Source organism: Aspergillus neoniger (assembly GCF_003184625.1).
Source record: "Aspergillus neoniger CBS 115656 unplaced genomic scaffold BO87scaffold_24, whole genome shotgun sequence".
NCBI lineage: Eukaryota > Fungi > Ascomycota > Eurotiomycetes > Eurotiales > Aspergillaceae > Aspergillus > Aspergillus neoniger.
The window spans coordinates 460,837-488,164 of NW_020291152.1; the positions used below are offsets into that span (position 1 = coordinate 460,837).

Here is a 27,328-nt window from a genome sequence, read left to right on the forward strand (position 1 = left end):
AGTAAGATAAACAAGACACTGACAACCCTACTCAACCAGCCAGTCCCCAAGTATGTGTCAAAACCTGCCAACAACCACAATAACAACCTAGTCAGCACGTAACGTAACCTCACCCAAACCAACCCACGCTACACGTAGGTCGCAAAAAATAAAACGAAAAAAGAGGACTTAAAAAATGAAAGTAAAACCCACGTATCGCCCAACCCAAACACGACCTGCCAATCTTATAGCCATAGTATGCAGCCACGCACACCCAGTACCCCGCGCAAACGGACCAAAGACTGATCGGGTATACCAGAATGGCAAACACAAGCACCTTGGCTTTAATCATGGTGTCTCGGATGTTATTTCGAGGCCATTGTTTGAGTCGAGATGGCCGCGTGTAAAAGGAGGTCGTGTTCATCGGTAGGAGAACTTTGAGTAGTAAGTGGTGATAGATAGTCTGGACGTAAAGTAAGTACTAGGTAGGCAACTACTCATCCAGCACCACTACCAGCACACACAAAAACAATAGAAAAGGGTAGTAGCAACAGATTCAAAATCCAATCATTAAGGAAGAAATTTTTTATCCTAGAATCAAAAAAACAAAACCAAGGCAAAAGATACAACAACTACTACTACTACTATATCCACAGTGGAACGCAGTCACTCTCCAGCACCCACCAGACCCTTCTACAACCCAGACAGCTAGTAAATATGTATCCCTCCCTAGCCCTACCCCATCTAGTCACAACAGATAATCAAGGATCCATAGCGCCCATCCCCTTCGACACAGTTATGGGATTCTACACAGCTTTAACAAGTCCAATAGTCGGGTTCCAAATCCTTGTCATGAGATGAGACGAGAAGGTATATACTACCTTACTTAGGTTTACATGTTCATTTCTACTCATTCTAGACGCAGTGCCATCTGCAGCTTTGCGATGACCTCGCTTGTGACTGATTATAGCACAGACATACTATGGATGTACCTCACGTGCTATATTTCCCTTTTCATGTAAATTTTGAGGTGAGGTCATGCTGGGTGAATGAATCATAGTGGATAGAATATATAGTACTGTATTCATCGTTGTTGGTATCACAGGTGAAGGCAAGGATTAGGATAGTCAAGTTACCTTGGCTCTACGGTGAATTGTTGACTTGACTAAGGTGCTGGTTGGGGCTGGGTTACCAAGTAGTTTCACCTCTTTTCAATTTTGTAACTGTGAATGAAGTAGCTGAAGCTGTTGTTTCTGGTTCATTTAGTAGTTCTCACTATAGCTATGCATTGAAGGCGTGTTTAGTAGTTGTGCTAGAAGTATATACTAGGACATGTATCTCACTCATCAATTTTAATTATCAGAAAGTCCATGATAATGGTGATACCATGTACAAGGTGTAACTAGAAGCCAGATCCATTTTGATCCTCAAGCTAGAAGCATCTTTCATAACTAGCTAGCTCCTATATACGAATCCAACAATTCTCCAATGTTATATCACGCCAAACATAATCGCCAGAGAGATCTCATGCACTGGTATCTCGAGTTCAACATGACAGAAGAAAAACAAAACAAGCAGTACCATGACATTTTTCCGCCCAAGTGCCTTACTCGAACACAATGCATAAGAATCCAGCCAGAGAACGACCCATCCGGAAGATCCAACAGAGACAAGAAAAATAGTAAAGAAAAACTGAAAATGTGGTATCAAGGTCGTAACGGCGCCGGACTCGGTCTATTTGCGGAGCCCGCGCGCAGAAAAATCTATCAAGTTGAACCGGGGGACACAAAAGGAGAAGATGGGTAACGTCAGAGCTCTAAAGCATATAAGAGGTAATAGTAATACGAGACGGTAGAGAAAGGCAAGATGCAATGAAATGGATTCAAAATGAAAGATGATGTGGGGTATAAAGTAAGTCAGTCGTAAGATAATGAGAACGAAGAAATTAGACGGGTCTTGACAAGGGTGAGTTGAGAAGATATTTTTTCTTGGTTTCGCTTGATATTATCCGCTCTTTTTATGCGTTGACAGCTTGCTCGGGCGTGGCAGTAAGTTTTTTGGGCGTGGTCTCGTCGACGGCATTGCTATCTTCGTTCAAAGAGGATTGGTCGGGATCCGCGGTGACGAAGGAGTTTTCAGTGTGTTTGGGGCTCGACTCGAAACCATCGTCGCTTTTGGCCTTCTGAACCTGGCTATAGAGATTTTCTGACTCTTCGACGAAATGCGCACTATTCCTGGTGCCTGGACTCAAACTTCGCAGGGAGTGCGGTTGGCCGGGGTGCAATGACCCTGAGGTGATCGAGTCCGCACTACTGGTGATAGCTGGATCGGACATTCTCGGCTCTTCCGATGGAGTGGGCTTCCGAAGTTTGAGCCGTTCCTCGGGGGGCATATTCTGCCACTCGCTTCCAAAGGTGATAATTGAAGCCTTCTTGCCATGAACAGTAAAGCTAGCAGACTTGCGCGACAAGCCTTCGCCTTCACGCGCTCCTTGGCCGTCCTCGTGCGCGCCTGCGGCGGAAGCCGGGTCGCGAGGTTTCTTGCTGCGAGGGAGATGACCGTGGTGCACACCAGGCGCATCCCGGAGAGTCCGGTGAAGACTGCGGCGTATCCGACTGGAACGGTCCATTTGAGTTGTCTCTTGGGTGTCGTTCTGCTTCTGATCAATATCGCCTTCCTTGATGACAAGGGATTGTCTCTTGGTCTGAGGAGAGGTGTTCACCTCCAGCAAACCTGCCTCGCGAAGCACGCGCTCTTCGCCATCGTCAAAGCTTCCGGGGGAAGTGATTTTGGAGGCACGTGAAGCCAAGCTGGAGACATCTAGCTTGCTGGCAGCACTGAGCACAGAGGCTTCCCGGGTCAGTCGGTTTGACGGCTCGGGAGAAGAAGACTTTGTACGCTCCTTGAGATCTTCTACCGAGAGTCGTCTACCAATCCGAGAAGCGGCCTCAGATGACGCGAAGGACGCAGGAATGCTCGGTCTGCGCAAGTCTTCTGCCGCAGGCTGGGGTGCCGGTGGTTCGCAGATGGATGGAGGCTTAATAGACTCAGGGTGCGGCGAAGGCGGCGCCGTCTCTTTGATCGGTGATGCTAGTTTCTCTGGCACTGCTTCATCCTCCGTTTCCTTGGACTCGGGGGAGGTGGTATCCGCAGGAATCTGTAGCTGCAAACGCTTTTGCTCGGTCAAAGATGGTGTCTCCGCCTCCCCTTCACCCAAGTCGCGAACGAGAACTTCGCGGTAGCATCTGGTACGCCAGATATCCTGCCTCACCCACTTGAGCTTAGCAGCCATGCGGCCCGCAGCCATGATGACGCTCTCCCGCGCCCTGGAGTGCACCGGAGTCAGGACCTGTAGATGTCTAGCGTTCCTTAGCAGATCGTCAAGCTGTCGCTGGCTGACGAAAAGTTTCTCATTGGCCTCGCGGATCTTCTGGCGCATCAGATGTTCCCGCGCGACGATCAGATCTTCCCCCATATCTGCCCCAGGATTTGGCGACGGCGGTTCCTTTTCGTTGAGAGAAACACTAGAGCCCCGGCGGCTCATCCGATTCCGCTGCGCCTCATAGTCGGTAGCCATCATGCCCTTGCTCCGGACGCCAGTAGTTCGGAAGGCTGCGGCATAATTGAGTTTTGCCAGCCAATCATTCATATCTGACTCGCTATTGGCTAAGAATACTTCCTCCAAAGCGTTGTGCCGAACAAATACAAACGCATGTTTGTGCTTCTTATAACCGCTATCGATCAAAGACACTGCATCATCAGTTTGCATGATCCCATCAGGTTTGAAGTCGGTCAAAGGCGGTTTGAATACAACAGCTCGACGGCGGCCTTCTTTGTAGTGGGATTCCTCTTGGTGTATCAATGACTTGACCCAGTTGACGTCCCTGAAAAAGTAGAGCTTCGAGAACGTCAGAAGGGCACCCCATTCTTGCCATGGGGACCGAGCCTTCTTTTTCTTCGGATCTTTGCGCCAAAGCAATCCGACCTTGGCTACTTTGATATCCACCAGGCCTGGGTTAGAATCTATTGGGTTTTCCATACTCGAAGGCATAAATGCATCTGGCCGTGAACGCAGGGAGACAATCTGCAGCACAGCGGCTTTGGAAAAGGCACGATGGAGATTCTCAATATCTGGCGGTCCATCCGTTCCATTACAGCGATACGGATCGTCCAGGTTCATCACATCCTTGAGACTTGGTCGAAGAGAGTCGAGTTTTCCATCCATGATCAAGGTGTATGGATCAACGGGCTCTCTGGTAGAACGACCAAGGTGGTCGGAGCTGGCCGTCTTGAACAATGTTCGGCGAGGCTTTGGAAGGTGGCGGCCGTTGGGATTCGTGTCCTCGATGCGAATGAAGGGTGTGTAGGAGATGTTCTCATAGAAGCACTCCAAGATATCTTCTGAAATGCCTTCTCCACGGGTATTTTTGACATAGTCTGGTTTCTGCATCTTCCGCTTATTATTCTTGTTGAAGACGTCCGTGTGTAAGATCAGGATCGAAAACGCAATGAAATATGCCTGGTCTGCAAAGGACAGGAGTTAGAGTATTCCATAATGTGGGTGCTATGGTGACATACCAGTACTCGCAAAGATACCCGGATTACACTCATGGTATCGGTCAGCGAAGCTCTGTAGGAAACGGTCGATTTGCTGGGTCTCCTTTGGTAGTTCCACTTCCATCAATAGCTTCCGAATGGCCATATCGATCGGATCACCAAAGAAGGAGAATCCTCTCATGTACTTGCGCAGAGCGTTCTTGTAGAACTCATCGTTCGATTGAGAGAGTACACTGGCAATTACACTCTTGGGTACGGTTGCCTCAAGCCGCTCCAAATACGTAGTCGGGGTATCATTTTCCTGTCTTTCTGGATAAGAAGGCGACTTGGTGACCGGAGTCTCCGCGCCCCTGGCCGCAGGAGACCCACTCCTGGGGAACGGGGGCTCCGAGTTCTGCCGCAGCCGCTGTGGGATGTTGAATATATCGCCAAAACTTTTCCGTCCACTGGTCGAAGTAGACGTTCGTCCAGACGAAGTGAGGTGGGGCGACTGTTGCGGCTCATTGTCCCGGATATTGGCCAAAGAATCCAACGTAGATGAGCGAGCCCGCGTGGTAGGCGGCTTACGTGTTCGAATGGATGGCGTTGAATGGCTCGAATGAGCGGAATTTGCCGAGTCCTTTCTCAACAGAGGGGGCCGAGGAGAGGAGACACCAGCTGAGGAGCGCGACGGCGACGGCAGTGGAGAGACGTGATCCCGGTCATGATCATCTGAAACATCCGACGTGGGAATCGAAGAGTCCGGTATCGACTTGGGCGCACGTCCATTGAGCGACTGCGAAGCTGTTGGCTTGGGGGGCAAGGGAAAGAGGGGTCCCTTGTTCCTCTTCAAGCGAGGCATACGGAATCGTTTTGTGCTGGAAATTGAACCCTCGCTCGTTGGAATTCCACGCGAGGCCGAAGAGCCATGATCCCCACGATCTTGGTCAGAACGGGATGACTCGGAAAACCGTGCATCTGTCACAGAAGAGCGATGAGAGTCACCAGGTTGATCACGACCACTGCTCCGTATGGATGTAGTCGATAGACGACCCGGTTCCTCGCCGCTAACTCGAGACTCTGGTCGGCCTGGATTCACCGTCTGCGACCCCGTCGAGCCCTGGGCAGTATGCCTGGACTTCCCATTGATTGTGGACTGTTGTGGAGGGATTTCTTCCACCGTCGGGGTTTTCGAATCGGGGAACAGTTTGAATTTGTTCTTTCGCTTTACCGGCTCCTCGAGTTCATGGCTTGTCGGCGCGGTCGTGATGATTGTAGCTATAAAGCGCAGAGGCATTGGAAGGTCAGTCAACAAAGCCAAATTGTCGGGCGGGAAACAAGAGGTGCGAAAGTCGTAGACTCTGAGATGATGGGTGACTTACGCGGAGGCAAGGATGGCACAGGAGGGATCTCCTGCTCTGCTTTAGCGTACGACTTGGACAATTGCGGGTCCGACGCATGACGAAGCCTCATGAAACTGAAACGGTTCATGCGCCAATTCGGGCCGCTGCCCGGCAACAGTGAGTTCCCAGTGTTTCTGGGCTTCACGGTGGGTTCTTCAGCGCGACTGCGACTTTGTGTGAGGCTAGGACCATCAGCCCTATAGTCGTCGTTGTGCTCGGCGTCATCTGGACCAGCCAGCGATGGTGACCGTGGAGCAGATTCGGAATGTCTGGGGGCAAGGGCGGTCGTCGAGAGCGTCGGACGAGGCAGCTGTTCGCTGTGACGGGATTGCGGTGGATCGTACAGATAGCTCCGTCGTTTGGCTTCGTTGTCGGAGGAGCCGAGGCGCAGTGCTTTCCAATGCATAGTGACGACGATTTCCAGGAATAGTGTTTTATGTAATCCTGCAGCGCAGCGTGCTTGAGAGACCCATCCGATACTGCTCGATTGATACTTGGCGATCGTCCCACAGCGGTAGGTATAACACGGCTTCAGTCGGATTTGCGATCGGAGCTATGGCGACGGCAAGCTCTTGGGGGGATTTGAGCGAATATGTCACCGGTCGGGCAGACCAACTTGCATCGCGAACCAGCGGAAGGGGAGAGTGAGGCAGGGAAAAGTTGGCAGCGCAAGGAGGTGGGGGCAAGATCGCTGGGCGGAGGAGCGCAGGTCGTTTAAAAAAGGGGGGGGGTGGTGGAAAGGAGGTGGAGGTTCGTCAATCACCAACGCGAAAAAGCAGTGATCCGGAAATATCGTAATGGTCGCCAATTGAAGACGGTCACATCGCCAGGTGCGAGGTCGATGGAAAGGGTTATGGAGGAGAGAGGGAGGCCGCGTTGAGAATTCCGGGCGGGCGTGGAGAGACTCAAGGCAGGGCAGGGCAGGTGAGGGGACCAAGTAAACCACAACCACAAACTACTAACTAGTAGTTAGTTAGCAGCAGTGAACAGTACTACTGAGTACTGTTAGAACGCAGTCCCAAAGAAAGCCAAGGAGGGGCAGAGCAAAGAAGTTTTGAAGTAAAGAAGTAGTAGTAGTAGTAGTAGTAATGATAGGGCGATATAAATGAAGAGAAAAATAAATGCTTAGAATTAGGAAAAGAAGAAGTTGAAAGACTGAAGGAATGGAATGAGTGGGAAACCTGGGGGATGGTGGTTGGCAGGAGGGCTAACTAAGAATCACGGCCAGGCAAGAGAGAGAGAGACAGCCGAGACAAGACGGAACAGCGATGATGCTGCTGGGGTTCACTTTCCACTGCTGCTGACGACGGAGAGATTCCAGAAATAGTGGAGTTGGTTTCTGTTGGACTTTCTCTTCTCCATTTTCGACCAACCACACGTGCGCTCGCTCTTGTTTACTGTGGATGTCCTTTTTTTTTTTAGTTCTTTTAGTATTTTAGTGTTTCCTTTTCAGCCCGTCAGCCTCCCTTTACTGTGATGGTTCTTTTTTTATTTTTATTCTTATTTTTCTTGTCGCGATTTTGACTGGCATGTCAATTAAATTAATTATAAGCTCCATTACATTTTCCATGCCATCCATGTATCTATGTACGTATCTGGCTTGTGTTCTTCAACCAGGGGTTATCCTTACATGAATCATGTACCACCTTCATCAACACACTACACACACACTATTCTTAAGTACAATTGTAAATAGCACCCAATGTCTTTCATTGCTCTAAATATGTCTACGATCGGGTCTGGTCTGCAGAACCTCGGATGGTTTCCCAGTGGACTTGTTTCTATCTTTAACTTCCAAACAGCCCCTAGATACCCTCATCCGGAGTAGCCAGACTAGTTCCTTCACTAGTAGCCAAAGTGGCAGTATGGGGGGGGAAATTAAATTCCTGGCCGCAAAGAGCTGGCTGGTTCCCCTTCCGCAGTTCCCTCCCGCCTTATGCTGATCGCAGGACCCTCGACTCGCCCTTGACACAACCCTGACAGCCAGACCTTGTATGTATGTAAGTCTCTGTTGTTGGGTGGAAACCACGAATGAAACTATAGACCGGGAAATAAGGAAGAAAGCTGCAAGGCGGCGGCGATGGAGCTGCAAGTTGCACTCGCATCCCCAGCCATGCATCCACGTGACCGGGGTCTGGCCACGTCAGGCCCCAAGGCCATGACCACCGCTGGCGTCATCTCTGGCTATCCTTTTCGCCCGCCAGATCCGCCGCCCAATTGTCGCCCCCATCACCCTTTTTCGTCTGTCCGGTCAAACTTGATTTGCATCATCTTGGCTGCCGCTGGATGCCGGTAGGCCAAGTCTTTGTTCTTCTAGGCATCTGCGTTCCTTTCAATTGGATCAGTTAGGAACTTCTGCAGTTTGTCTGGATATCGGTGTCCTGACTCTTTCGAACCAAGGTTCGGATTAGGAACGGAACCGCATCTTGTTCATAACTTACTGACTTCAGCTCACTGTGGTGTTTTGATTACTGAGATGTTTCTCGAATGCTGTCCATGAAATCCCACGTAGTGCATATTGGAGTCAATCCGTGCTCGATGATGCCTGGGACATATAGAACTTTGCATGTTCCGCTCGTTTCATATCTGGAGTCTGGGATTTATGTAAGCTGATATTTGAGGTATCAAGATACCGAAACTAATATTGATACACAATGCGTCTCCAGGCAGTATACCTCCTTCGTCGATAGATTGAGAGCTTCAATTTCATCATGACGACATATAATTGCTCAGCACAGCTGGCCAATTTGATGTGGCAACATCGACAAACTTTGTAAACAATGCTTGGAGAGTAGTAGGGCTACCGCTTTATCATATAAGGCCATGCTCGCAGGGCCAGACAGAAGCTCGGAAGCTGCAACTCTGGCTCTTGGGACCAAGTATGAGTATGATCCCTTTGCTTCGTCTTTCTGGGAGGGAATGGGTCTGACACGTACGATGATATGGCTGTACGGCCACACATGCGACGCTGGGTGGACTCCTGTGGGGATCGGTCTAGACCATCGCGATCAGTCACGGTCTCGACTTTCATCCACTGATTGTGGTGTACCAGCTTCTATAGGTAAAGTCCCTCCTTCACCACACAATCAGCATAGGATGTCTGGAGAATTGTAAGCAAATGAGCCTTACAAGGAGTGTCTCACCACGTCCCAGATGAGTCCAACCCGTGAAAACTTCTGGTTTTAGCGAGGCATGTTAACCCTCGTGAAAAGCCAAATAGCGGGTCCGAGAAGATGCTTTCATAGCTATAGTGAACGATAGTTAGACTGTTAATCACTCTGTATCTAGCGTAGCCTTCATTTTCCAATGGCACCTTCATGGCTCATCAGAGGCATGCTATGAGTGGTCCTGTCGAGTCAGGTAAGGCTTTGCGAACTGCTAGTGCCAAGACATCCTCTCGGCCCTTGTATCAAAGGAACCTTTTTCTCCCCCAATATACCCGTAAAATCCTTTTGGTTGATGTCTTCTGGGACACTGCAACTGAGAGCAGTGTTCGGCAGAGCAGAAGCGCAGACATCCTTGCCTAATCCGGAATGGCGGGTCAGCGGAGCCAACCGGGGCGTGACATGATCACTAGTCCTAGAATGGTTAGAAGCACTGACTGTCCGCAGCTGTAAGCTAGTCGGAACAGGAATAGTTCCCGGGCCATCCAATGCGGGCATCCATTCAATCTTCTCCAAACTTCGATTATGGCTGCATTCGCCCTCGCCGACTTAGCCTAATCTTTGATCGTGGTCCTTTTAAGTGCTAGACTAGCTCTTGTCCAGCTCGTGGTGGCTGCAGATATTATACCTCGGCATTTCTATCACCATCTGTTCAAGCTTGTGCTGACTATGGCACACTTTCTTTTATGCTGTGTCTCAGCTTGTTCAGATAAAGGTTCAACTCTCCGACTCAGTAACAGAGTCAGTTGTACGAAGTTTACTACTCCTGATATAGAGATTGAAGTTGAAACAAAGCCAAGTTAAGCAGATTATTGATTGCAGAGTCTGAATACTTGGTAGCATTCCTGGTATTGTGAGGAGACAGTCCAGGTGCAGCCATTATTGATGCCTGAGGCACACATCACAGCCTCGTCTCCACTCCTACTTACCAAGTCACACCCAACCATTCCTTCCGTCTCTCGGTCTCTCCTCTCTAACTTCTGCTCTCGTGCACCACTTCTCTCCCCTCTCATGCCATCCTTCTCCATCTGTTCCCTGTCAAACTTCTGTCTGTCGTTCTAGGTTTTCTGAAGGAGATGACTCGGTAACTACTCTTTAACCCTGGCCTACTCAACATCCAATATGCGTCACCTCTTATCACTGCTCGTGCTTCTGATCGCATCGGCCGCCCTGGTCTCCGCCGTCCCCGCCGGCTCCATTATCACTCCACAACCACCCGTCGAGCCCGTTCACCTTCTCTCTTCCCAGCCTTCTGATCCCCGAAGGCCATGGATTCGCCTCCGTGACTGGGTTATCGAGTCCATATGGGGCATTGAAAAACCCGCTTCTCGTCGATTCCCACTCAACGATTCCCCGCGCAATCGCTCTCCTCCTTCCCGGATCCTGGCGCGCTACGGTAGTGACGTCGTACTTCGTTTCAGCCTGCGCGATCACGATGAGGCCGAAGCACTGGCCCAGGCCGCAGACATTCTATTCCTGGACGTATGGGCGTCTACTCCAGCATTCGTAGATATTCGGCTGGCCGAGGAAGTCGTAAGTGGATCATCCTTCCGTCCGCATCTGCCTGGTGACTGATGACTGATTCGCTGTGACCCTCGCAATAGATTCCCTCGTTATTGGGCTTACTACCAAATTCCCTCCAGACTGCATATACTCCCCTGATAGAAAATTTGGCAGAAAGAATCTATACGACCTATCCATCGAAAAGGCCGATAGGGCTTGAAGGACAATCCGGATTTGCGCCCTCAAACCGGCCTGCGCCGAAATTTGGTGACCTGTTCTTCCACGAGTATCAGCCTCTGTCCGTCATTGTTCCCTGGATGCGGCTGCTAGCTTCCATGTTTCCATCCCATGTGCGCATGATTAGCATTGGAGTATCTTATGAGGGTCGCGAAATTCCCGCTCTCCGACTGAGCGCAGGCAGCTCCACCGCGGCGTCAGGCCCTCGTAAAACCATCATCGTCACAGGTGGTAGCCATGCTCGCGAATGGATCAGCACCTCAACCGTAAACCATGTAATGTACACTCTCATTACGAAGTACGGAAAATCCAAAGCCGTCACCCGCCTTCTACAGGACTTTGACTGGGTCATGATCCCCACGATCAATCCCGACGGCTATGTCTATACCTGGGAGACGGACCGACTATGGCGCAAGAATCGACAGCGAACCAGCCTACGCTTCTGTCCCGGGATCGACCTTGACCGCGCCTGGGGCTTCGAATGGGATGGCGGTCGGACCCGCGCGAACCCTTGTTCCGAAAATTATGCTGGAGACGAGCCTTTTGAGGGCATGGAAGCACAGCAATTGGCACAGTGGGCGCTCAATGAGACGCAAAACAACAATGCTGACATCGTGAGCTTCCTTGACCTTCACTCTTACTCTCAAACAATTCTCTATCCCTTCTCCTACTCCTGCTCGTCGATACCCCCAACGCTTGAGACCCTGGAAGAACTAGGCCTAGGCCTAGCCAAGGCTATTCGTTACGCGACTCACGAAGTCTACGATGTCACATCCGCCTGCGAAGGCATCGTCACTGCCAGTGCGGCAGATAGCAACCCCGGGCGATTCTTCCCCATTGGCGGCAACTCTGGTGGCAGTGCCTTAGACTGGTTCTACCACCAAGTGCACGCGACCTTTTCGTACCAGATCAAGCTTCGCGATCGCGGGAGCTACGGGTTCCTCCTCCCTTCCGAACACATCATTCCCACCGGCAAGGAGATCTACAATGTCGTTCTGAGGCTAGGATCCTTCCTCATCGGGGGCGACTCATTCGACGTCGATTGGGAATCAGAACTCTTCGATCTGTCAAAGGAGGAGTCGGATCTGGACACCCGCTATCCAAACTCTAATGACCGCTCCCCGGCATATCTACACAACGCCAACGATCCAGTACCTCACACCGGCGAGGACGAAGACGCGGACGAAGACGAGGAATGGGTAATGGTGGAGGAAGAGGATTTCGAAGACGATGATGATGACGAAGAAGAGAAGGAAGATGCATATTGGGCCACGGAACACACATTCGAATTCCGGCGACGACGCTGACGATGAACAAACTAATTAAACCTATTTATATGACCCCCTCACCCATATACTCTCCTTTTGATGACGATCAATAACGACTGATGACGGCTTTGCGGGACTGATTGACGTGTTTATCATGTTCTGTTTATCAATTCTCCCTTACATCTTAGATAGTTTTCTCTCACGTGCCTATAACCTATGGCGCTTAGGTGTATTCTCTACATAATTAAATACAGAATAATACAATAAATCGTCCTACCAAGCAATCAACCCGAGTGACTAATCGGCGTTTCATGTCCTCTGTACTGTATCTAATCATTTACCGAGGTGCCATGTATCATGATCATCGTCATACATTCATTCGTTAGGTATCTTTCCGATGCATGTAAATAAACCCCCGCCCGGCAATTTTCTAGATAAACTAGCCAAGCACACGAACAGCATCCCTCATCTAGTAAGAATGATGAACCTTTCGCATCCCTGACGCCCAGTAGCAGAAACAAGGGAAGAGTAGAAGAAAGAAAAAGGGAAAATAAAAGAAATGCATGAGAAAATATAACTAGAACAACCACGCCACAAACTTCCGATAAAACCACCCAGCCTTGCCCTCCGTCTCCTCCTTAATAGCCTCCCGGCGATAATACTCCTCTTCCATGCGATCCACGACATCCTTGCCCGTGAACAAATCTGCCTCGTACGGGCTAACTCCTTTACATCTCGTGACGAGCTTATACCCGAAGATGAGAATCAAGTACAAGGGGATTCCCAAATATGCCGTAATAAAGGTCTTGTAATCAAAGTTACCCCATTTCTTGTTGTGAGTGAAACAGTCGTAGCTCTTGGTGAGACAGATGATGATACAGAAGACCAGGGCGACGTAGGACCCCGCGGTGCCAAGGGGAGCGCGGTACGCCAGGTCCGATTCCGGGATGTTTTGGGCCTTGCGCGCGCGCACAAAGTAGATGTGTGTTACGAGGAGGGAGATCCAAGTGAGGAGGCCGAAGATGGTGACCAGGTCGACGAAGTAGCGGAAGACGGTTTTAGAGTCACTGGAGACATTCATGTAGGCGATACATGCGATGCAGGCGCAGAGGATGAGGGCGTAGACGGGGACGCCGCGACGGTCGGTTTTGGAGAGGAATTTGGGAGCTTTGCCTTCTTTAGCGAGGCCGTAGATGGTTCGGGTTGCAATGTAGAGGTCTGAGTTGGCGGCGGAGAAGACGAAGAGGAGGATACAGGCGTTGAGAATGTGAGGGAGGACGGGGATTCCTGCTAGCTGGATGGCCACGACGAAGGGGGAGGCCGCGGCGGAGCTGGATTGGTTCGTGGCGAAGATGAGTTCCTTGGAGTTGTAGGGAACCAGGGTGCCAACGAGTAGTACGGAAACGATGTAGAATACAACGATGCGGAAGAAGGTGAGTTTGATGGCCTTGGGGATGCTCTTGCGGGGATTTTCAGCTTCGCCCACGGTCACACCCACGAGCTCGGTGCCGAGGTAGGCAAAGGTGGCGGAGACCATGGTGGCCCAGAAAGCGTAGAAGCGGCCGGCTGGGCCATCGTCGATGTAGGTGTTGAAGGCACCGGGATCCTTCCAGTAGCGGAACCCTTTGCGGTCATGATCGGGTCCACCACCGAGCATGAGGATGAAAGAGAGGAGGATGATGCCCAGGATGACGATGACCTTGAACGAGGAGAGCCAGAACTCGAACTCGCCGAAAAACCGGACCCCGAAGTAGTTTATGGTGACAATCAGAACAAGGAATATGGTTATCCAAACACCTGCGTTGACTCGGCTTGTGTCTATCCAGTAGGATATCACGAGGGCGCCGGCAGTGAGTTGGTTGGGTGTGACAATGATGTATTTGAACCAGTAGCTGTGCAAGAAGCCTGAGTCAGCGCTGAAACTAGAGAGGGAATAGGCTAAAGCGAGGGTAAAGGGAGGTTCGTACGTCCAACCAAGCGCGAAGCCAAGAGCAGGGTCACAAAATCGCACAGCGTAACCTGTAAAGCCGGATGACAATGGGAGCCAGGCAGCCATTTCTCCCAGGCCGCACATGACAAGGTATACAACAAAGCCAACAACCGAGTAAGATATGAGAATAGAGGCGGGCTGTGCGAGTCAGAATAGAAGATTCGAATTAAGTTGTAATGGAGTACTTACACCAGCCCTAGACAACTGATTAGCGTGGAACAAAACTGCAAGTGACGATCCGACTTACTTTGCGAGAGCAGATCCAGTTCCTATGATGAGACCCGTGCCAATTGCACCCCCAATTGCTATCATGGAGATATGGCGCGCCTTCAAGGCCCGATGCAGATCATGGTCGCCAGGAGCAGCCTCAACGGTATCCTCGCCGCTGCCATAATCCGTCACGTATTGTCGTTTTTCGGCGGGCATGTCGGCGGAGCCATCTTCTCTGATGCCCATTTCTTGAAGTGAGACGCACTCACTGCACTGCAATGAAAGGAGCGCTAGAGCTAACGAGATCAAAAGTGATGATCGGGGAACGTCTGCACAGCGCAACAGGATGGGGGGTTGTGAGGAGGAGCAGCAGCAGCAGCTAAGGGGAAGGAATGAGGAGAAGAAAAAGAAAAAAAGGAAGAGGGTAAGTGAAAGGAAGGCAAAGCAAACAAACTCGGCTTGAGTATTTTTACAGTAAAAGTTACTACTGCAACAATTAATCCCTACTAGATACTAGATCCATGATAACTCTACCCCATACTCCATTCAGGTTACTAAGTACTTAGCCTCAGCCACCGTACCGTTACGAGGACTAATCCAGGTCACCTGGTTCAGGGTAGCATCGGTCAGATCCTCTCCATCGGGTCCTTTTCTCGACCAGAGCCCAAAGATGGAAGTAATCAGTCGCGATCTGATGCCGCCATGACGATACACAAAGTCCACCATTGGCCGGGTTGAGAGCGGACGGGCTTGGCGAAGCATAACAGAAACCAGTTCTTATCTTGCCAAAGATACGCAGTAACCACCCAGCGCTCGTTGTCTAGTGGTAGACTCAGCAGCCACCCATGGGACAGGTGCCATTTTCCCCTTAAGATGCATCGGGATTGACCGAAATGCCATCCCCGCGGGGCACCCACATGGTTTGGCGGCTTGGCGGCACCCCCGACGGCGAATATCTGTTACCTAACTGCCCGGCTTGCCAAGAGCCATATCAGGCGGGGTTGGCGATAAGTTGATATCCTCTCCGTTCCCTGCAGTGTTTTATTACTACTTGTGCTTACTACTTACTTATAAGCTCGTGATTTTCGAGGGTCAAGACTTATCATCTCCCGTCTTTGTCTTTGACTAGTTAGCTGTGTGTAAACCAACTGAGTAGGGTTGGTTTACTCGACGGTTAAAGCCGGCTTCCTTCGCCAGCCACCCGGTCTAGTCTCGAACATTTCAAGGTAGCGCCATTGGAAAAGTCAATCTGTGTGGCTTGAATGCCGAGATGCTCAGCTCAATTTCCCATCAACTCCATCCCGAGGCTCCATGTTTCTTATCCAATTGTCTCCATCAAGTACTCCCGGTCCTCACTACTCTGAACGAGATCATAGAACAACCCCTCCTTCCTTAATAGCTCAGCCGGTGACCCCATCTCGGCAATCTTCCCTTCACTCATAGCAATCACCTTGTCAAACGAGCTGATTGTCCTCAGTCGATGCGCAACCACGATCAATGTCCCGCTAAACTGGCTCCTAATAGTATCCTGAATCCACCGATCGGTCTCATCATCTACCGCTGAAGTAGCCTCATCGAGGATGATGATCTTGGGATTACTGATCAATATCCGTGCCAGGCAGAGGAGTTGTCGTTGGCCTTGGGACATGTTGGCTCCTCCAGCACTTATGCGCGAGTCAAGTGTGAAGAGTCCAGAGTCTTCGTCTTCCGGGTCATCCCTGAGCAGTTTGACGCGCTGTAAGGCATCATTGAGTCTGTCTTCTGAGGTTTGGTGGCTGTAATCTAGATTAGATCGGACGGTTCCGGAGAATAGTACTGGATCTTGAGGAATGAATGCGATTCGTGATCGGAGGGTCCGGAGTGCCAGGGTGGTGATGTCAATGCCGTCAACAACTATTGAACCATGCTGGGGTTCAATTAGACGCAACAGGGCCAGTGTTAGTGACGATTTCCCGGCTCCAGTCCGACCTACGATGCCAACTCTTTCACGACCCTTCACACTGAACGACACGTCTTCCAGAACAAGTGGGAGCCCGGGTGCGTAGGAAGTGCCAAGTGATTTGACCTCAATATTCCCGAGCGATGGCCAGTTGTTAGGGGCTTCGCGGCCACCTTGCTTTTCTGGCTCCAGCTCGGAGTAAGCTATAATGTTTCCGGCTGAGTTCATGTAGGTCTCAAGCATCCCAAAATTATTGATGGCCTTGAACATAGCCTGCGATAACTGCATAGAATAGCCGAGGCAGTAGCCGATCAAAAATGCATCGGCTGTAGAAGTTGATAATAGGATAATACCCGTTCCGACGCTGAAGATAACACCGATGAGAGACATTTGGAGACTAAGCCAGCGGTTAAATATGAAGAAGTGTCTTCTAGCCGTAGACAACCTATCAATATGCCCATGCATATGTGCAGCTAGCCGATCTGATGCACCAAAGGCCCGGATCGTCATGACCCCTGCTGCAGAGGATGTGAAATGTTCAAGTATAGCAGCAGTTGGTTCCGAGTCGGCTCGTTTGACGGTCGTCCGTGCTTTTATATAGAGCTTGCTAACTTTTGAAAACCAGTAGAGGAGAGTCAATGTTAGCAGACTCATATACTTAGACGTATTGAACCTGAATAAATTAGCAAACAATCTCGGTTTCCTGTAAAGATGCATCTTACCCCACACCCACAATCAACATCATCTGGACAAAGTTGTCTGCAAATTCGGACATGGTGACCAAAACGTAATCATCGACATTTTTGGCATCTACAGTGAGCCGCCTGAGTATCTCTCCAATAGGTGTGCTATCGAGCCAGTGTAGGGGCATTCGGAGGACTCTAAACGTAGCCGCGCGGAACAGTGATTGAGAGGCACGTAAGGACCCGGAATAGGCATGCAGGTTGAATAGAAATTCCAAAAGTACGGTCGTCGTAGAAGTCAGCAGATAAAGGTAGAGATACTGCGCCCACCCGCCCTTCGAACCTGGAGCAACTGGTGGGACATCTGTCTCTAAGCTGATAGACTCAGGACGCGCCGAATTAATTCGTCCCAAAGTCCTCGTCGTCAACGAGCCCAGAAGCTGTTTGGTGACGAGGCCCAGTAGATATATGATAGTGAACCACAACCCACCTGCTACGGTGAAGTATATATCATATACCTTTGCGTCTGTACGCGCGTCAAGACCTTTGCTTTTTGCCATCGTGGTTGCACGTTCTTTCGATTTCTCCTGTCTGGGAAGGTCAGCTGTCATGGAGTTTTCAGTTTCGACTTCGATCTGCTTCTCCACAACGAATTCAGCCCCTTCTGCGTATTTTGCAGTATTGTTTTCTACATGGACAATACAGTTTGCTTCTGGCAGGCACAGAGATACCTGGTGAGTTACGAGGATCCGCGTGCGGCCTCTGCAAAGGGCACCGGTGACTGCCTTGCAGATATCCCTGGAGACATGAGCATCAAGAGAAGCAAATATGTCATCGAGTATCAATGTCTGTGCACTTGAGTATAGTGCTCTGGCAAGCGCAAGTCTCGCGCGTTGGCCTCCACTGAGCTTGACACCCCGGAGGCCAATCTGGGTCTCGTCGCCCTTCGGCAAGGCAGCAAGGTCAGGATATAGTGCACAGGCTTTCAATACCTCCTCATACTTCTTGTCGTCCATTGGATTCCCAAACAGAATATTTTCTTTTAGTGTGGTGTTCTGAAGCCACGGAGTTTGCGATACGAATGCAACTGATTGCCCTTCAGCCATCGATGGGGCTTTAATCGTACCGTCGAGGAGGTCAACCTCTCCAATGATTGCAGCAAGTAACAGACTTTTTCCTGATCCTGTCTTTCCATATATTATGCTGAGCTCACCAGCGCGAAAATCCACATTGATGTGGCTCAGAGAAAAGCGATGCTGTTGCAACACATCGGAAGGCCACGAAATGGTCGCATTATGAAATGAAATATGGCCGGATGGGCTAGGAGTAAGCACTGTCTTGTGTTCCGGTCTTCTCAAATAATTTTCTATGCGGCTCCCATTGGACCTGGCTTCGAAATAATCATTGAATACAACAGGAAGAAACCCCAGTGTTGATTGAAGATGGGGCAAAAGCTCAATCATGGGGAAAAGAATGGAGGGGGAAATTGAGCTTGTGGTGTATGCGTAGATAAAGATTGAAGCCGCAGCGACAATAAATGGGGACGCAACGCTCCATACAGATCTTACGTTCTTTGCAACAAAGACCCTGCGTAGCTGTTTAAGCTCATCCTGTCGGAAGGTCTCCAAACGGTCCTCCCACTGCGCTTCTGAAGCAGAGAACTTAATCTGTCGAAGCGCATACATGAGTTCGTTGATTGCTTTGGTCTTCTTATCTCTTGCTGCAGCAAGATGCTTTTGTGCCATGCGCTCCTGCTTGATGACGAATGTATGAACTGGTACGCTTATCGCAGTAACAACCAAGGCAGCAAGGGTACCCTGCCATCCAACTAATTGTACCAGAAATAGCGCAGCAAAAAGAAATTTGGATAATGTGGCTGGTATATAGTGGTTGACAGCTGTGAATTTACTGAGAGAAGCACTGTCGGACGAAATGAGATTAATGGCTTCAGGCTTCTCGACTTTAGGACTTTGGGGGTCTTTAGAATCTTTCGTCTTTAGTGCTTTGGCAAAGATTGCCATGATCAGTTGTGCCCTGACAGGAATTGCCATTTCAGACCACTGTATCCACAGTAGATGGTGGTGAAGTAGGGTTTGGCATAAGCACGATATAGCAATCCCTATCAGCCAAAACCAAGCATCGTGCCTTGATTCAGGCTGTTCTTCCAGACTTCTCAGAAGCCGCATGACACAATAAGGAGACACAAATGTAACGAGAGATCTTATAAGCATTATGATCCATTGTTTGGCGAAACCGGCAAAGCGGTCATATAATATGCGGTACCACAACGATGTCTTCGAGGTTGCTACCTGAAGAAGTGACTGGCTTTGCGACCGAGTATAATAGTCTAAAGCAGGGAGTCTATCAAGCTTCACATTACTGCCAGCTAGATGCAGGGCACTTGTGCACCAATGCATGGTATACCTATGAAATGCCGAGGAACTATTTTCGAGGTCCACAGCTCTGCCATCTGGCGTAAAGAGATGTGGCCGACGAGGCAAAAGCAGCTGGGTGATTGTCAGGCCAATCGCTGCGTAGGCCTGCAAAGACAAAGATGATGGCGAAAACAAGAGACTGCTACCCGCTGGGGGATCCGAAAGACAGAGCGAAGAGAGTGTGAGCACCGCTAGTAGGGATCCTCGTAGCCCAATAGTGTAAATCAATTGGGGATTCTCTGTGAAGTGAAGATGGAGACTATGCAATGTGATGAGAATCTACTCAAGCGTTAGTCTTTCTGGCAGCTCTGCCAAATCTCATCGCGAAGAAACTTGCCCACAAAAGCTTGCTCCAATGGAGTGGACTCCATGTAGCTGAGGGTAGGTGAGACTGGAGGAACATCACTCGATAATCCGCAACGTCTGTAACAGCTGCTGCAAGTCCCAGGCATGAGAGGAACGAAGTCATCGATACCAGTAGCCGAATGCGGGCGTTATAGGCTGCCTCGCTTTCCTTGGAGGCAGCTCCATCTTCGTCACTATACATAACAGTGGTTTTGCAGCACAGCTAGGACCGCTCATCTAGTTACACGGCTCAAGATGATAAAATCAGGATAATCACGATGAAGGGGTGAAAGTGGTGATCTTCTGGAGGAGTGGATGTTGAGTGCTTATCAGCCCGAAGCTGTGTGGGAGGAGAATCGATGGTGCCATCAGCTTCTTACCCGATTGAGTAAGTGCTTATTGGATGTGCTACTTTTAGCTATCGAGAGCCGCCTTTTACCCCAATTTAATGCATCTGCATAGTAAGTAGTAAGTATTTTGGTTCATCTGTGGCACGCCTTGCATCAAGTGGTGACCTGGTTGTCCCTTTCCGATTGGACGGATGCCCATTGTCGGCTCCCGCGCCTTTGACGTATTTCGAATTCCTCGTCGGGGCGTCCGACAATCTGGACGTTCCGATCCTCCGCTTACGTTTCGTGTCGCCAGGGATGAACTGAACTGAGATATATAAAGGATGACTGGTTTTATAACACAGCTCCAATCCTTCGCAACATCGACCGATCGAAAATACTTGGGATCTAATACTAAGGAAGGATGGTTGATGCAGTGGTTAACGTGGAGAGCGTCGCTGCACTGATAAGGGCCCTGCCCAGCAGCTACGCCCTCATGGGCCTAGCTGCTATTGTTTTCTACTGTCTATACCAGGTACAAGTTGGGTTTCCTGGTCTGTTATTCCCCTTGCTAACTGTTATACACTCACAGTCAACCATGGTGACGGACATTCCGCACATCAAAGGCTTGCCCGAAATCCCAGGAGCCGTTCCAATATTCGGCCATCTTCGGAAATTGGGTGACGACCACGCAAGTGTTTGTGAGCGCTGGTGGCGACGGTACGGTCATTCAGTCTTCCAGATCAAGCTCGGTAATACCCGGGCGGTCGTTTTCAACTCCTTCGAAGACTGTCGCACCGTGTTATTAGGCCATCAAAATGCAATCATCGATCGGCCGAAGCTGTTTACATTTCACGGTGTTATCAGCAGTACTCAAGGATTCACCATTGGCTCATCTCCCTGGGACGATTCCTGTAAGAGAAAGCGCAAGGCAGCTGGTACGGCATTGGGCAGGCCAGCCTTGAGGAATTACCATCCCATGTTCGATTTGGAAAGCTATTGCATTGTCCGAGATCTCTTTCGCGACAGTAAAAACGGCCAAGTGGAACTCAATATTCGCCCATATATTCAGAGATACGCCCTCAATACGACCTTGACTCTATGCTACGGTATTCGCATGGACGAAGTCTATGATGACCTTCTCCGGGAAATCCTTCATGTGGGATCAGCGATATCCTTGCTGCGAAGTGCGTCGGAGAATCTGCAGGACTATATTCCCATTTTACGTTATGCGCCGAATAATGAAAAGACCGCTCGATCCAAGGAGCTTAGGGAGCGTCGAGACGCTTACCTCAATCTCCTCTTGAACAAGGTTCGCGATATGATCAAGAAGGGAACAGATAAGCCATGCATTTCTGCTGCCATTCTCAAGGATGAAGAGACTAAGCTTAGTGGTGTGGAGGTCTCCTCTATCTGTCTTTCGCTGGTGTCTGGTGGATTTGAAACAATCCCGGGGACACTAACTTCAGTCATCGGTTCATTGTCCACCCCAGAAGGTCAATTCTGGCAAGACAGAGCATATGAGGATATAAAAAGATACTACCCAGATACAGAAGACGCCTGGCTAGCATCTATCCATGAGGAGAAAGTTCCCTATGTGAACGCCATCGTCAAAGAGGCAGGGCGGTACTATACAGTCAGCTCTATGAGTTTACCCCGGAAAACTGCGACAGAAGTGCACTGGAACGGAGCTATCATTCCTCCAAAAACAATGGTCTTGATAAATGCGCAAGCAGGTAATCACGGTAAGCATTTCCAGATATCCAAGGTCAGAACAACCTGCTAACTCAACCGTAGACGTTGACCACTTTGGACCTGATGCAGGCAAATTCGATCCTGAGCGATGGCTAAAATCAGTCGACCCTCCCTATGAGAAGGAGATCCAAGGACTACCGCATCTGAGCTTTGGGGCCGGATCTCGTGCTTGTTCGGGGCAAGTCATTGCAATCAGGCTGCTATACACGGCACTGGTGCGCATTCTCTCGTCGTATAAGATTGTGGCCAGTGAAGATCAACCTCCGAGCACTGACTACGTCGAGTACAACCAATTCAAGACAGCTCTAGTGGCTATTCCAAGGGATTTCAAGGTCAGATTAATTCCGCGGGATGATGTATTGACTCGACAGTGCTTGGAGGCGGCTGATTTGAGGACTAAGGAGCACTACAGGGAGTGATACTGTAGGGAATTCGAGAATTTTATAGTAAATAAAGCCACATGAAATTTTAATTTATTACACTTTGTTCTTGTTGCATCTTATAGGTAGTGCCGCCTCACACGATCTGGTTCTGGTACTGAAGCGTCGGTCGATCCGACAAGCAAACACATAAAGCGGGGAGCGTTCCCTCCCACTCGACATGGCCCTTCCACATCTTCGTCGCATCTCTCTAAAACACATCACTCACATCTGAGATGGAATCGCTATTGGCACAAGACATAATGAGCGTCAAGGGCCGCATCGCCCTAGTCACCGGTGGAAGTAGCGGAATAGGACGAATGATTTCTCAGGTAACTATGTCTCTGGATCCAAGGTAGCAAATGCTCATAGTAGCCGCCATACTAGGGCCTTGTCACCAACGGCGCCAAAGTCTACATAGTCGCACTTTCAGGTGACCCCATCGACCAAACAGTACAGGACTTGAACGCATGTGGAATTAAATCAGGTGGAAGCGCTGAAGGGTTCGTGTTGACAAATACCTTCCCATATCCCCTTATCAATAGTCCAGAACAATACTTATCCCTCAATCAAGCTACGCCTGCGACCTGTCCTCTAAGGAGTCCATTTCCAAACTTGCCGAGATAATCTCTGGCAAAGAAACGAAACTCGACATGCTCATATCCAATGCCGGCATTCGACGGGATCCACCCATCGCTTGCAATGTTCTCACAGCGACCCTGGCCGAGCTACAGGAGTCAATGTGGTCAAGCAGAGAATCAGACTGGGCTGATACTTTTCAAGTCAACACAACAGCACATTACTTCCTTAGTGTTGCGTTTCTTCCTCTCCTGGCTGCCGCGGCCGATCAGCAACTAGATGATGGTCGTTGTGGTCAGGATGACGGGAGAGGCGTGGTAGTCATCACCAGCTCTTGTGCGAGTATGCATAATGCGACGAATGTGGACCTGACGAGCTACGCGGCGAGCAAAGCGGCGACAGATCACTTGGTGAAGCTGTTGGCTGCGAAGTTTCATCGCTTCTATGTGCGGGTAGTGGGGATAAATCCTGGATGTGGGTGTTGCTACCTTCTTCCCATTCCTGCCTCTCTCGTGCGACTATTAAGTTTGAGTTTGTGCTGACTTTGAAGTAGTTGTTCCCTCTAATATGAACCCCGTTGGTGCAGCGGGGAATATGTTTAGCGGTTTATTTGACAAGGTCCCTGCTAGACGAGCTGGGAGGGCTGAAGATCTGGCAGGGGCGGTGTTGTATCTGGTCAGCAGGGCTGGAGTAAGTCGTTATTTCCACTTTTTATTGCAAATGCTAATGAAGCTGTTGCAGTCGTATGTGGATGGTGTCTCTCTTTGCATTGATGGCGGCCGGATACTACTAGCTAATGGGCAAGAATAAGAAGCGCCAATGACAACTTCAGGCATTTTGTTCAGAAGGGACAAATAAAATGAATCATGGGCAAGTAAATAAGGGAATAAAAATAGTATGCAAAAATATACAATAGAAGGAATTCGCCGGTGGTCACCCATGCCAGACATCGGGCTAACCACCCAACCGTCTACGGTAGGCTGGAACGTGGCAAAGGCATAGTTTATGTATGTGGGTCAGTCCGCTAACAGCGAGGTTACTGGGACTCCACGAGTCACAGGTTCAGTTGTTTTCCCACCCTTCGTAGTACCCGATTACGCGCTGCAAAACATCGTTGGAGGAGCAGGAGGGGACCGTGTGAGGTCCGCAGTAATCCCCCTGGCATCGCGTGCCACAGAAATCATCAGTCGTGCCGCAAAAGCCCCATTCCGAGCAACACACGTTAGGGGCAGGTGGCATCCGGTGTGGATGCGTCCTTCCCACAGGGGGCAGTGGCATTGCAGTTACTGACACACGTGTCACCGCAGAAGTCACTGCCATATCCACAGATCTGTCAAGGTCAGTGAGCACCTCTCTTGCATGTATGAGGTGGGATATTGGCACGTACACCTCGTCAATCGCTTTTGCCGCAGCAGGCGTCGTTGTAGCAAGGGGAAGTTGCATCACAATAGTATGTTGTCTGGGCGTGTACCAAAAGTGAAGAGCTGGAGAGGGAAAGCCATTGAATTACTCGCGGACTAACTACGCCCGATGGAAGTCGCCAACTCGTGGCAGGAATGAAAAAGAACGAGACTTAAGGTGAGAGCATGAAAACCAGTGCTGAGGGATAAATCGGTCGGCAAAAATGAAGGCGAGTAGGCAGAAATACCTTAGGAATGTACTGATCTCAACCTTGCCATGAGGAAGCAAAGTCCCTACCTATTGTGCTTTATATGCTGGCAGGAAACCTCTGGGCTATTGAGGGCTTTTCTCACACTTGACTAGGGCTATGAACTAGACGGGTTAGCACCTCGCTTGTCTCTGTCACAGGGACCTTGCCCTGTACAGACTGTACTGGTATCACCAGGCACAGTAGTCATGAATCCGATTTAGCAAGACCTAGATCAGGAACCCTAGTCAGGGGACCGAGCTCCCATCGGGGGACGTAAGGATGGCGAAGTGGAGTCAAATGGATCTCATCGGATGAAATCCAGTGGACTGGCGCTATAGTTTCTGTCTTTTTCTCCTCTTCTTCTTCCTCTCGCTCTCGAGGACTTGGAACTCACTTAGTCTTCAGAACTAGGGCTCAAAGTCAAAATGTCACCGCCCACATCAGAAGCGTCTTGGCCGGCAGGCATTCCGGAGATCCGCCAGCATCCGACGGACTTATCCCAGGAAGAGCTCAGGGAAGAGGCCAAGGGATGGTTGCTATTTGTACGGGTAAGGAAGAGTCTGTGGAAATGCACACTCTACTTGTTTGATGATATTTCGGTTGACATTGCAAATAACAGGAAAAGATTCAGCCCACATCGACTCCTGAAGATGGGCTGCGTCAACGGCGAGCGCTAATAGAGCAATGGGCCACCACCAGTCAAGAGTTCCGCGAGGTCCGTACTCTCTTCCTCTTATCTCTCGTGGCTGTATGATTGACTATAATCTTTACAGACCTACCATAGTCGTTCCGCAGGATACAGCTCGGCTTTCGACTACCCCGCCTCGGTTCTTTCGCAGATCGCCCCACGACCCAACAAACGCTTCTTGTGCCTGCCTCCCGTGGACCGGCAGACCCATCCGCGTAACTATATCCACCTCGTGAAGTTCCTGATTTTGTTGTATATCCACCAAGACGAATGGAACGGGGTGCATCCCTTCGAAGAGCATGGAGCAGGCACCGCTCCTAACTACCACCTTCCGGACCTCCTTGGCTGTGGGCCCACCACCAGGCCAATCACCACCTACGACGAGATTCTTCCCTCGCTGTATATCACCCCAGCGGATTTCCACGCCCTCTCCATGACCCGCCAGGGCACGGTGGTGTTCGCCAACGGGCCGAACCTCACGTGGTTCGTGATCGATGCGCGGGGACTTGCCACAGGGCGACTGGCCCTGGTGGACTTTAGCTCAAATGGCCACGTCCGCGTCTCGACCCTTCGTCGACCCTGGAATATGGGCCAAACCATGGCCTTCGAGCAAATTCTGGGTAGATATCTTGGCGAGATTGTTGAGTCATGCATTGGAGGCCCGCCGCAGTATAACGAAGTGTACGTCCATAATCTCTCTCTCTCTCTATTTTTTTTTTCTTTCATTTTTTTTTGTGGCTCAAATATCTATTTCCATGATTCCATACCTTCTAAAATAATAGCTTGGATATGGATCTTCCTATTCTTGACATCTTGGAGTCAACCCGGTTGAATAACAAGTTCCTCTGCTCGGGCTACGGATCTCGGGACCTCTGGATCCGCCTTATCAACGAGAGTGCGCCGGGATATCTGGAGTTGGAGGCCCAAGGACGGGAGGTGGAGTTCGAGCTAGATAAATTGCTGGTTATCGATCTTTGGTGCTTTTTGCAAGCTCGCTCGTGCTTGATGGGTTTACGGTCTAAGAGAATACAGGGTCACGGTTTGTTAATATATCGCTTAGTGTCCATCGACTGAAAAAGTCATCCAGGCTTTTTTCTCCTTTCACATGCTTTAGGTTGGGCAGCTATGCATGAATTAGTGAGTGCATCTCATACTCTGATATGTCCTCGTTTGACTTCATTGCCCGTAGGGATGAGCCGCTCTTTAACTGCCTTGAGAGTGGTTGTAATTCGGCACGCGAGTCTGTCTAAGTCAAAACATTATCAATATACCAGAATGCGTAATATAAGAATGTTGAGAGGGTGTGATCCATGTAACACTAGAACACAGCTAGGACGGTCTTTAGTCTGAACAGCATTTACTTCTTAACTCTGCAGATGCAGACATTCCAGACTTTCAGGGGTGGACACACCCGACAATGAAGGCTGCACCCCTCTCATGATAGCGGCGCTCAGGGGAGATACAGAAATTGCTTCCATGCTTCTGCAGTCGGGGAATGCTGACCCTAATCTGTCGACGAAGAAGGAAGAGACGCCATGTGGTACGCGGATTTGAGGAATTACACAGAAATCATGGAGTTGCTCAAGAACCATGTAAGTGGAAAATTCAGGGCTCCCCCAGTTGACGAATGAATTCAGTCATTCTTCATTTTCTTCCAACGGCTTTGTTTCCAGATGCTTCTCTAACGAGTGTTGCAGATGGGACATATCTCATCCAACCAGCGGACGACTTGGACATGCTCATGCTTTGGCACAGAAGGCTCCCGCTTCGATCCTGGAATTGATTATACATTTTATTCTTGTCTAGAGCTTTTCGCCCTCATGCTTCTTAAAGGGACTATCATAATATATTGATAGCTAGTCTCCTTTATTCCATTTAGTGTGACATTATCAAACTTTTGAGAGTAGAAATGTAACGCGGTGCCTTCATTGTTTGGAGCATTATGATGAACGAACTTTCCAACTTCTCATACTCGCTGTGGACCACCAGGACATTGAGGAGATCATAGTGGTCTTAGCAGTTACAATATCCTAACAGGAGCATGCCCAGAGTAGTGGCAAGCAGCCCGCCCTTGAGCGTAACAGCTAAACTCTTCGGCCTACAGGGTTATTATCAACGACACACTTGCAATCCAGCGGTCAATCACATTACAAAAGCAAGGCAAAAAAAATAAAAAATGGAAAAACATACAACAGAAGGGATTCGCTGGTGGTCA

General features: G+C 49.8%; 8 protein-coding genes across 8 annotated transcripts; 5 read left to right on the forward strand and 3 right to left on the reverse strand.

Moving 5' to 3' along the window:
- Positions 1-1,890: 1,890 nt before the first annotated feature.
- Positions 1,891-6,607, reverse strand: BO87DRAFT_109786 (Arf family guanine nucleotide exchange factor SYT1). The gene is made up of 3 exons (XM_025617866.1): positions 5,898-6,607; positions 4,558-5,793; positions 1,891-4,503 (listed from the first exon to the last, which is right to left on the reverse strand). Exons 1-3 carry the CDS (start codon positions 6,322-6,324, stop codon positions 1,997-1,999), a joined length of 4,170 nt encoding a protein of 1,389 aa, XP_025477918.1. The 5' UTR covers positions 6,325-6,607; the 3' UTR covers positions 1,891-1,996.
- Positions 6,608-8,815: 2,208 nt separating this feature from the next.
- Positions 8,816-9,105, forward strand: BO87DRAFT_378317 (uncharacterized protein). The gene has a single exon (XM_025623773.1). It carries the CDS (start codon positions 8,838-8,840, stop codon positions 9,030-9,032), a length of 195 nt encoding a protein of 64 aa, XP_025477919.1. The 5' UTR covers positions 8,816-8,837; the 3' UTR covers positions 9,033-9,105.
- A 617-nt stretch (positions 9,106-9,722) lies between these two features.
- Positions 9,723-12,335, forward strand: BO87DRAFT_338757 (M14 family metallopeptidase). Its single transcript, XM_025620602.1, has 2 exons — positions 9,723-10,615; positions 10,687-12,335. The coding sequence occupies exons 1-2, from the start codon at positions 10,205-10,207 to the stop codon at positions 12,127-12,129; spliced, it is 1,854 nt and encodes a 617-aa protein (XP_025477920.1). The 5' UTR covers positions 9,723-10,204; the 3' UTR covers positions 12,130-12,335.
- A 33-nt stretch (positions 12,336-12,368) lies between these two features.
- Positions 12,369-14,749, reverse strand: BO87DRAFT_338758 (dicarboxylic amino acid permease agtA). Its single transcript, XM_025620603.1, has 4 exons — positions 14,328-14,749; positions 14,270-14,276; positions 14,058-14,218; positions 12,369-13,982 (listed from the first exon to the last, which is right to left on the reverse strand). Exons 1-4 carry the CDS (start codon positions 14,534-14,536, stop codon positions 12,668-12,670), a joined length of 1,692 nt encoding a protein of 563 aa, XP_025477921.1. The 5' UTR covers positions 14,537-14,749; the 3' UTR covers positions 12,369-12,667.
- Positions 14,750-15,215: 466 nt separating this feature from the next.
- Positions 15,216-19,992, reverse strand: BO87DRAFT_417471 (P-loop containing nucleoside triphosphate hydrolase protein). The gene is made up of 3 exons (XM_025626814.1): positions 19,685-19,992; positions 16,952-19,626; positions 15,216-16,902 (listed from the first exon to the last, which is right to left on the reverse strand). The coding sequence occupies exons 1-3, from the start codon at positions 19,892-19,894 to the stop codon at positions 15,609-15,611; spliced, it is 4,179 nt and encodes a 1,392-aa protein (XP_025477922.1). The 5' UTR covers positions 19,895-19,992; the 3' UTR covers positions 15,216-15,608.
- Positions 19,993-20,206: 214 nt separating this feature from the next.
- Positions 20,207-22,233, forward strand: BO87DRAFT_363060 (cytochrome P450). The gene is made up of 3 exons (XM_025621661.1): positions 20,207-20,556; positions 20,614-21,766; positions 21,819-22,233. The coding sequence occupies exons 1-3, from the start codon at positions 20,446-20,448 to the stop codon at positions 22,193-22,195; spliced, it is 1,641 nt and encodes a 546-aa protein (XP_025477923.1). The 5' UTR covers positions 20,207-20,445; the 3' UTR covers positions 22,196-22,233.
- A 173-nt stretch (positions 22,234-22,406) lies between these two features.
- BO87DRAFT_440538 (SDR family NAD(P)-dependent oxidoreductase) lies at positions 22,407-23,659 on the forward strand. Its single transcript, XM_025627961.1, has 5 exons — positions 22,407-22,527; positions 22,583-22,698; positions 22,770-23,248; positions 23,328-23,464; positions 23,516-23,659. The coding sequence occupies exons 1-5, from the start codon at positions 22,432-22,434 to the stop codon at positions 23,582-23,584; spliced, it is 897 nt and encodes a 298-aa protein (XP_025477924.1). The 5' UTR covers positions 22,407-22,431; the 3' UTR covers positions 23,585-23,659.
- Positions 23,660-24,850: 1,191 nt separating this feature from the next.
- Positions 24,851-26,308, forward strand: BO87DRAFT_417473 (uncharacterized protein; the record flags this gene model as incomplete). Its single annotated transcript, XM_025626815.1, has 6 exons — positions 24,851-24,973; positions 25,045-25,140; positions 25,199-25,794; positions 25,896-26,152; positions 26,228-26,250; positions 26,303-26,308. The coding sequence occupies 6 exons, from the start codon at positions 24,851-24,853 to the stop codon at positions 26,306-26,308; spliced, it is 1,101 nt and encodes a 366-aa protein (XP_025477925.1).
- Positions 26,309-27,328: the final 1,020 nt, after the last annotated feature.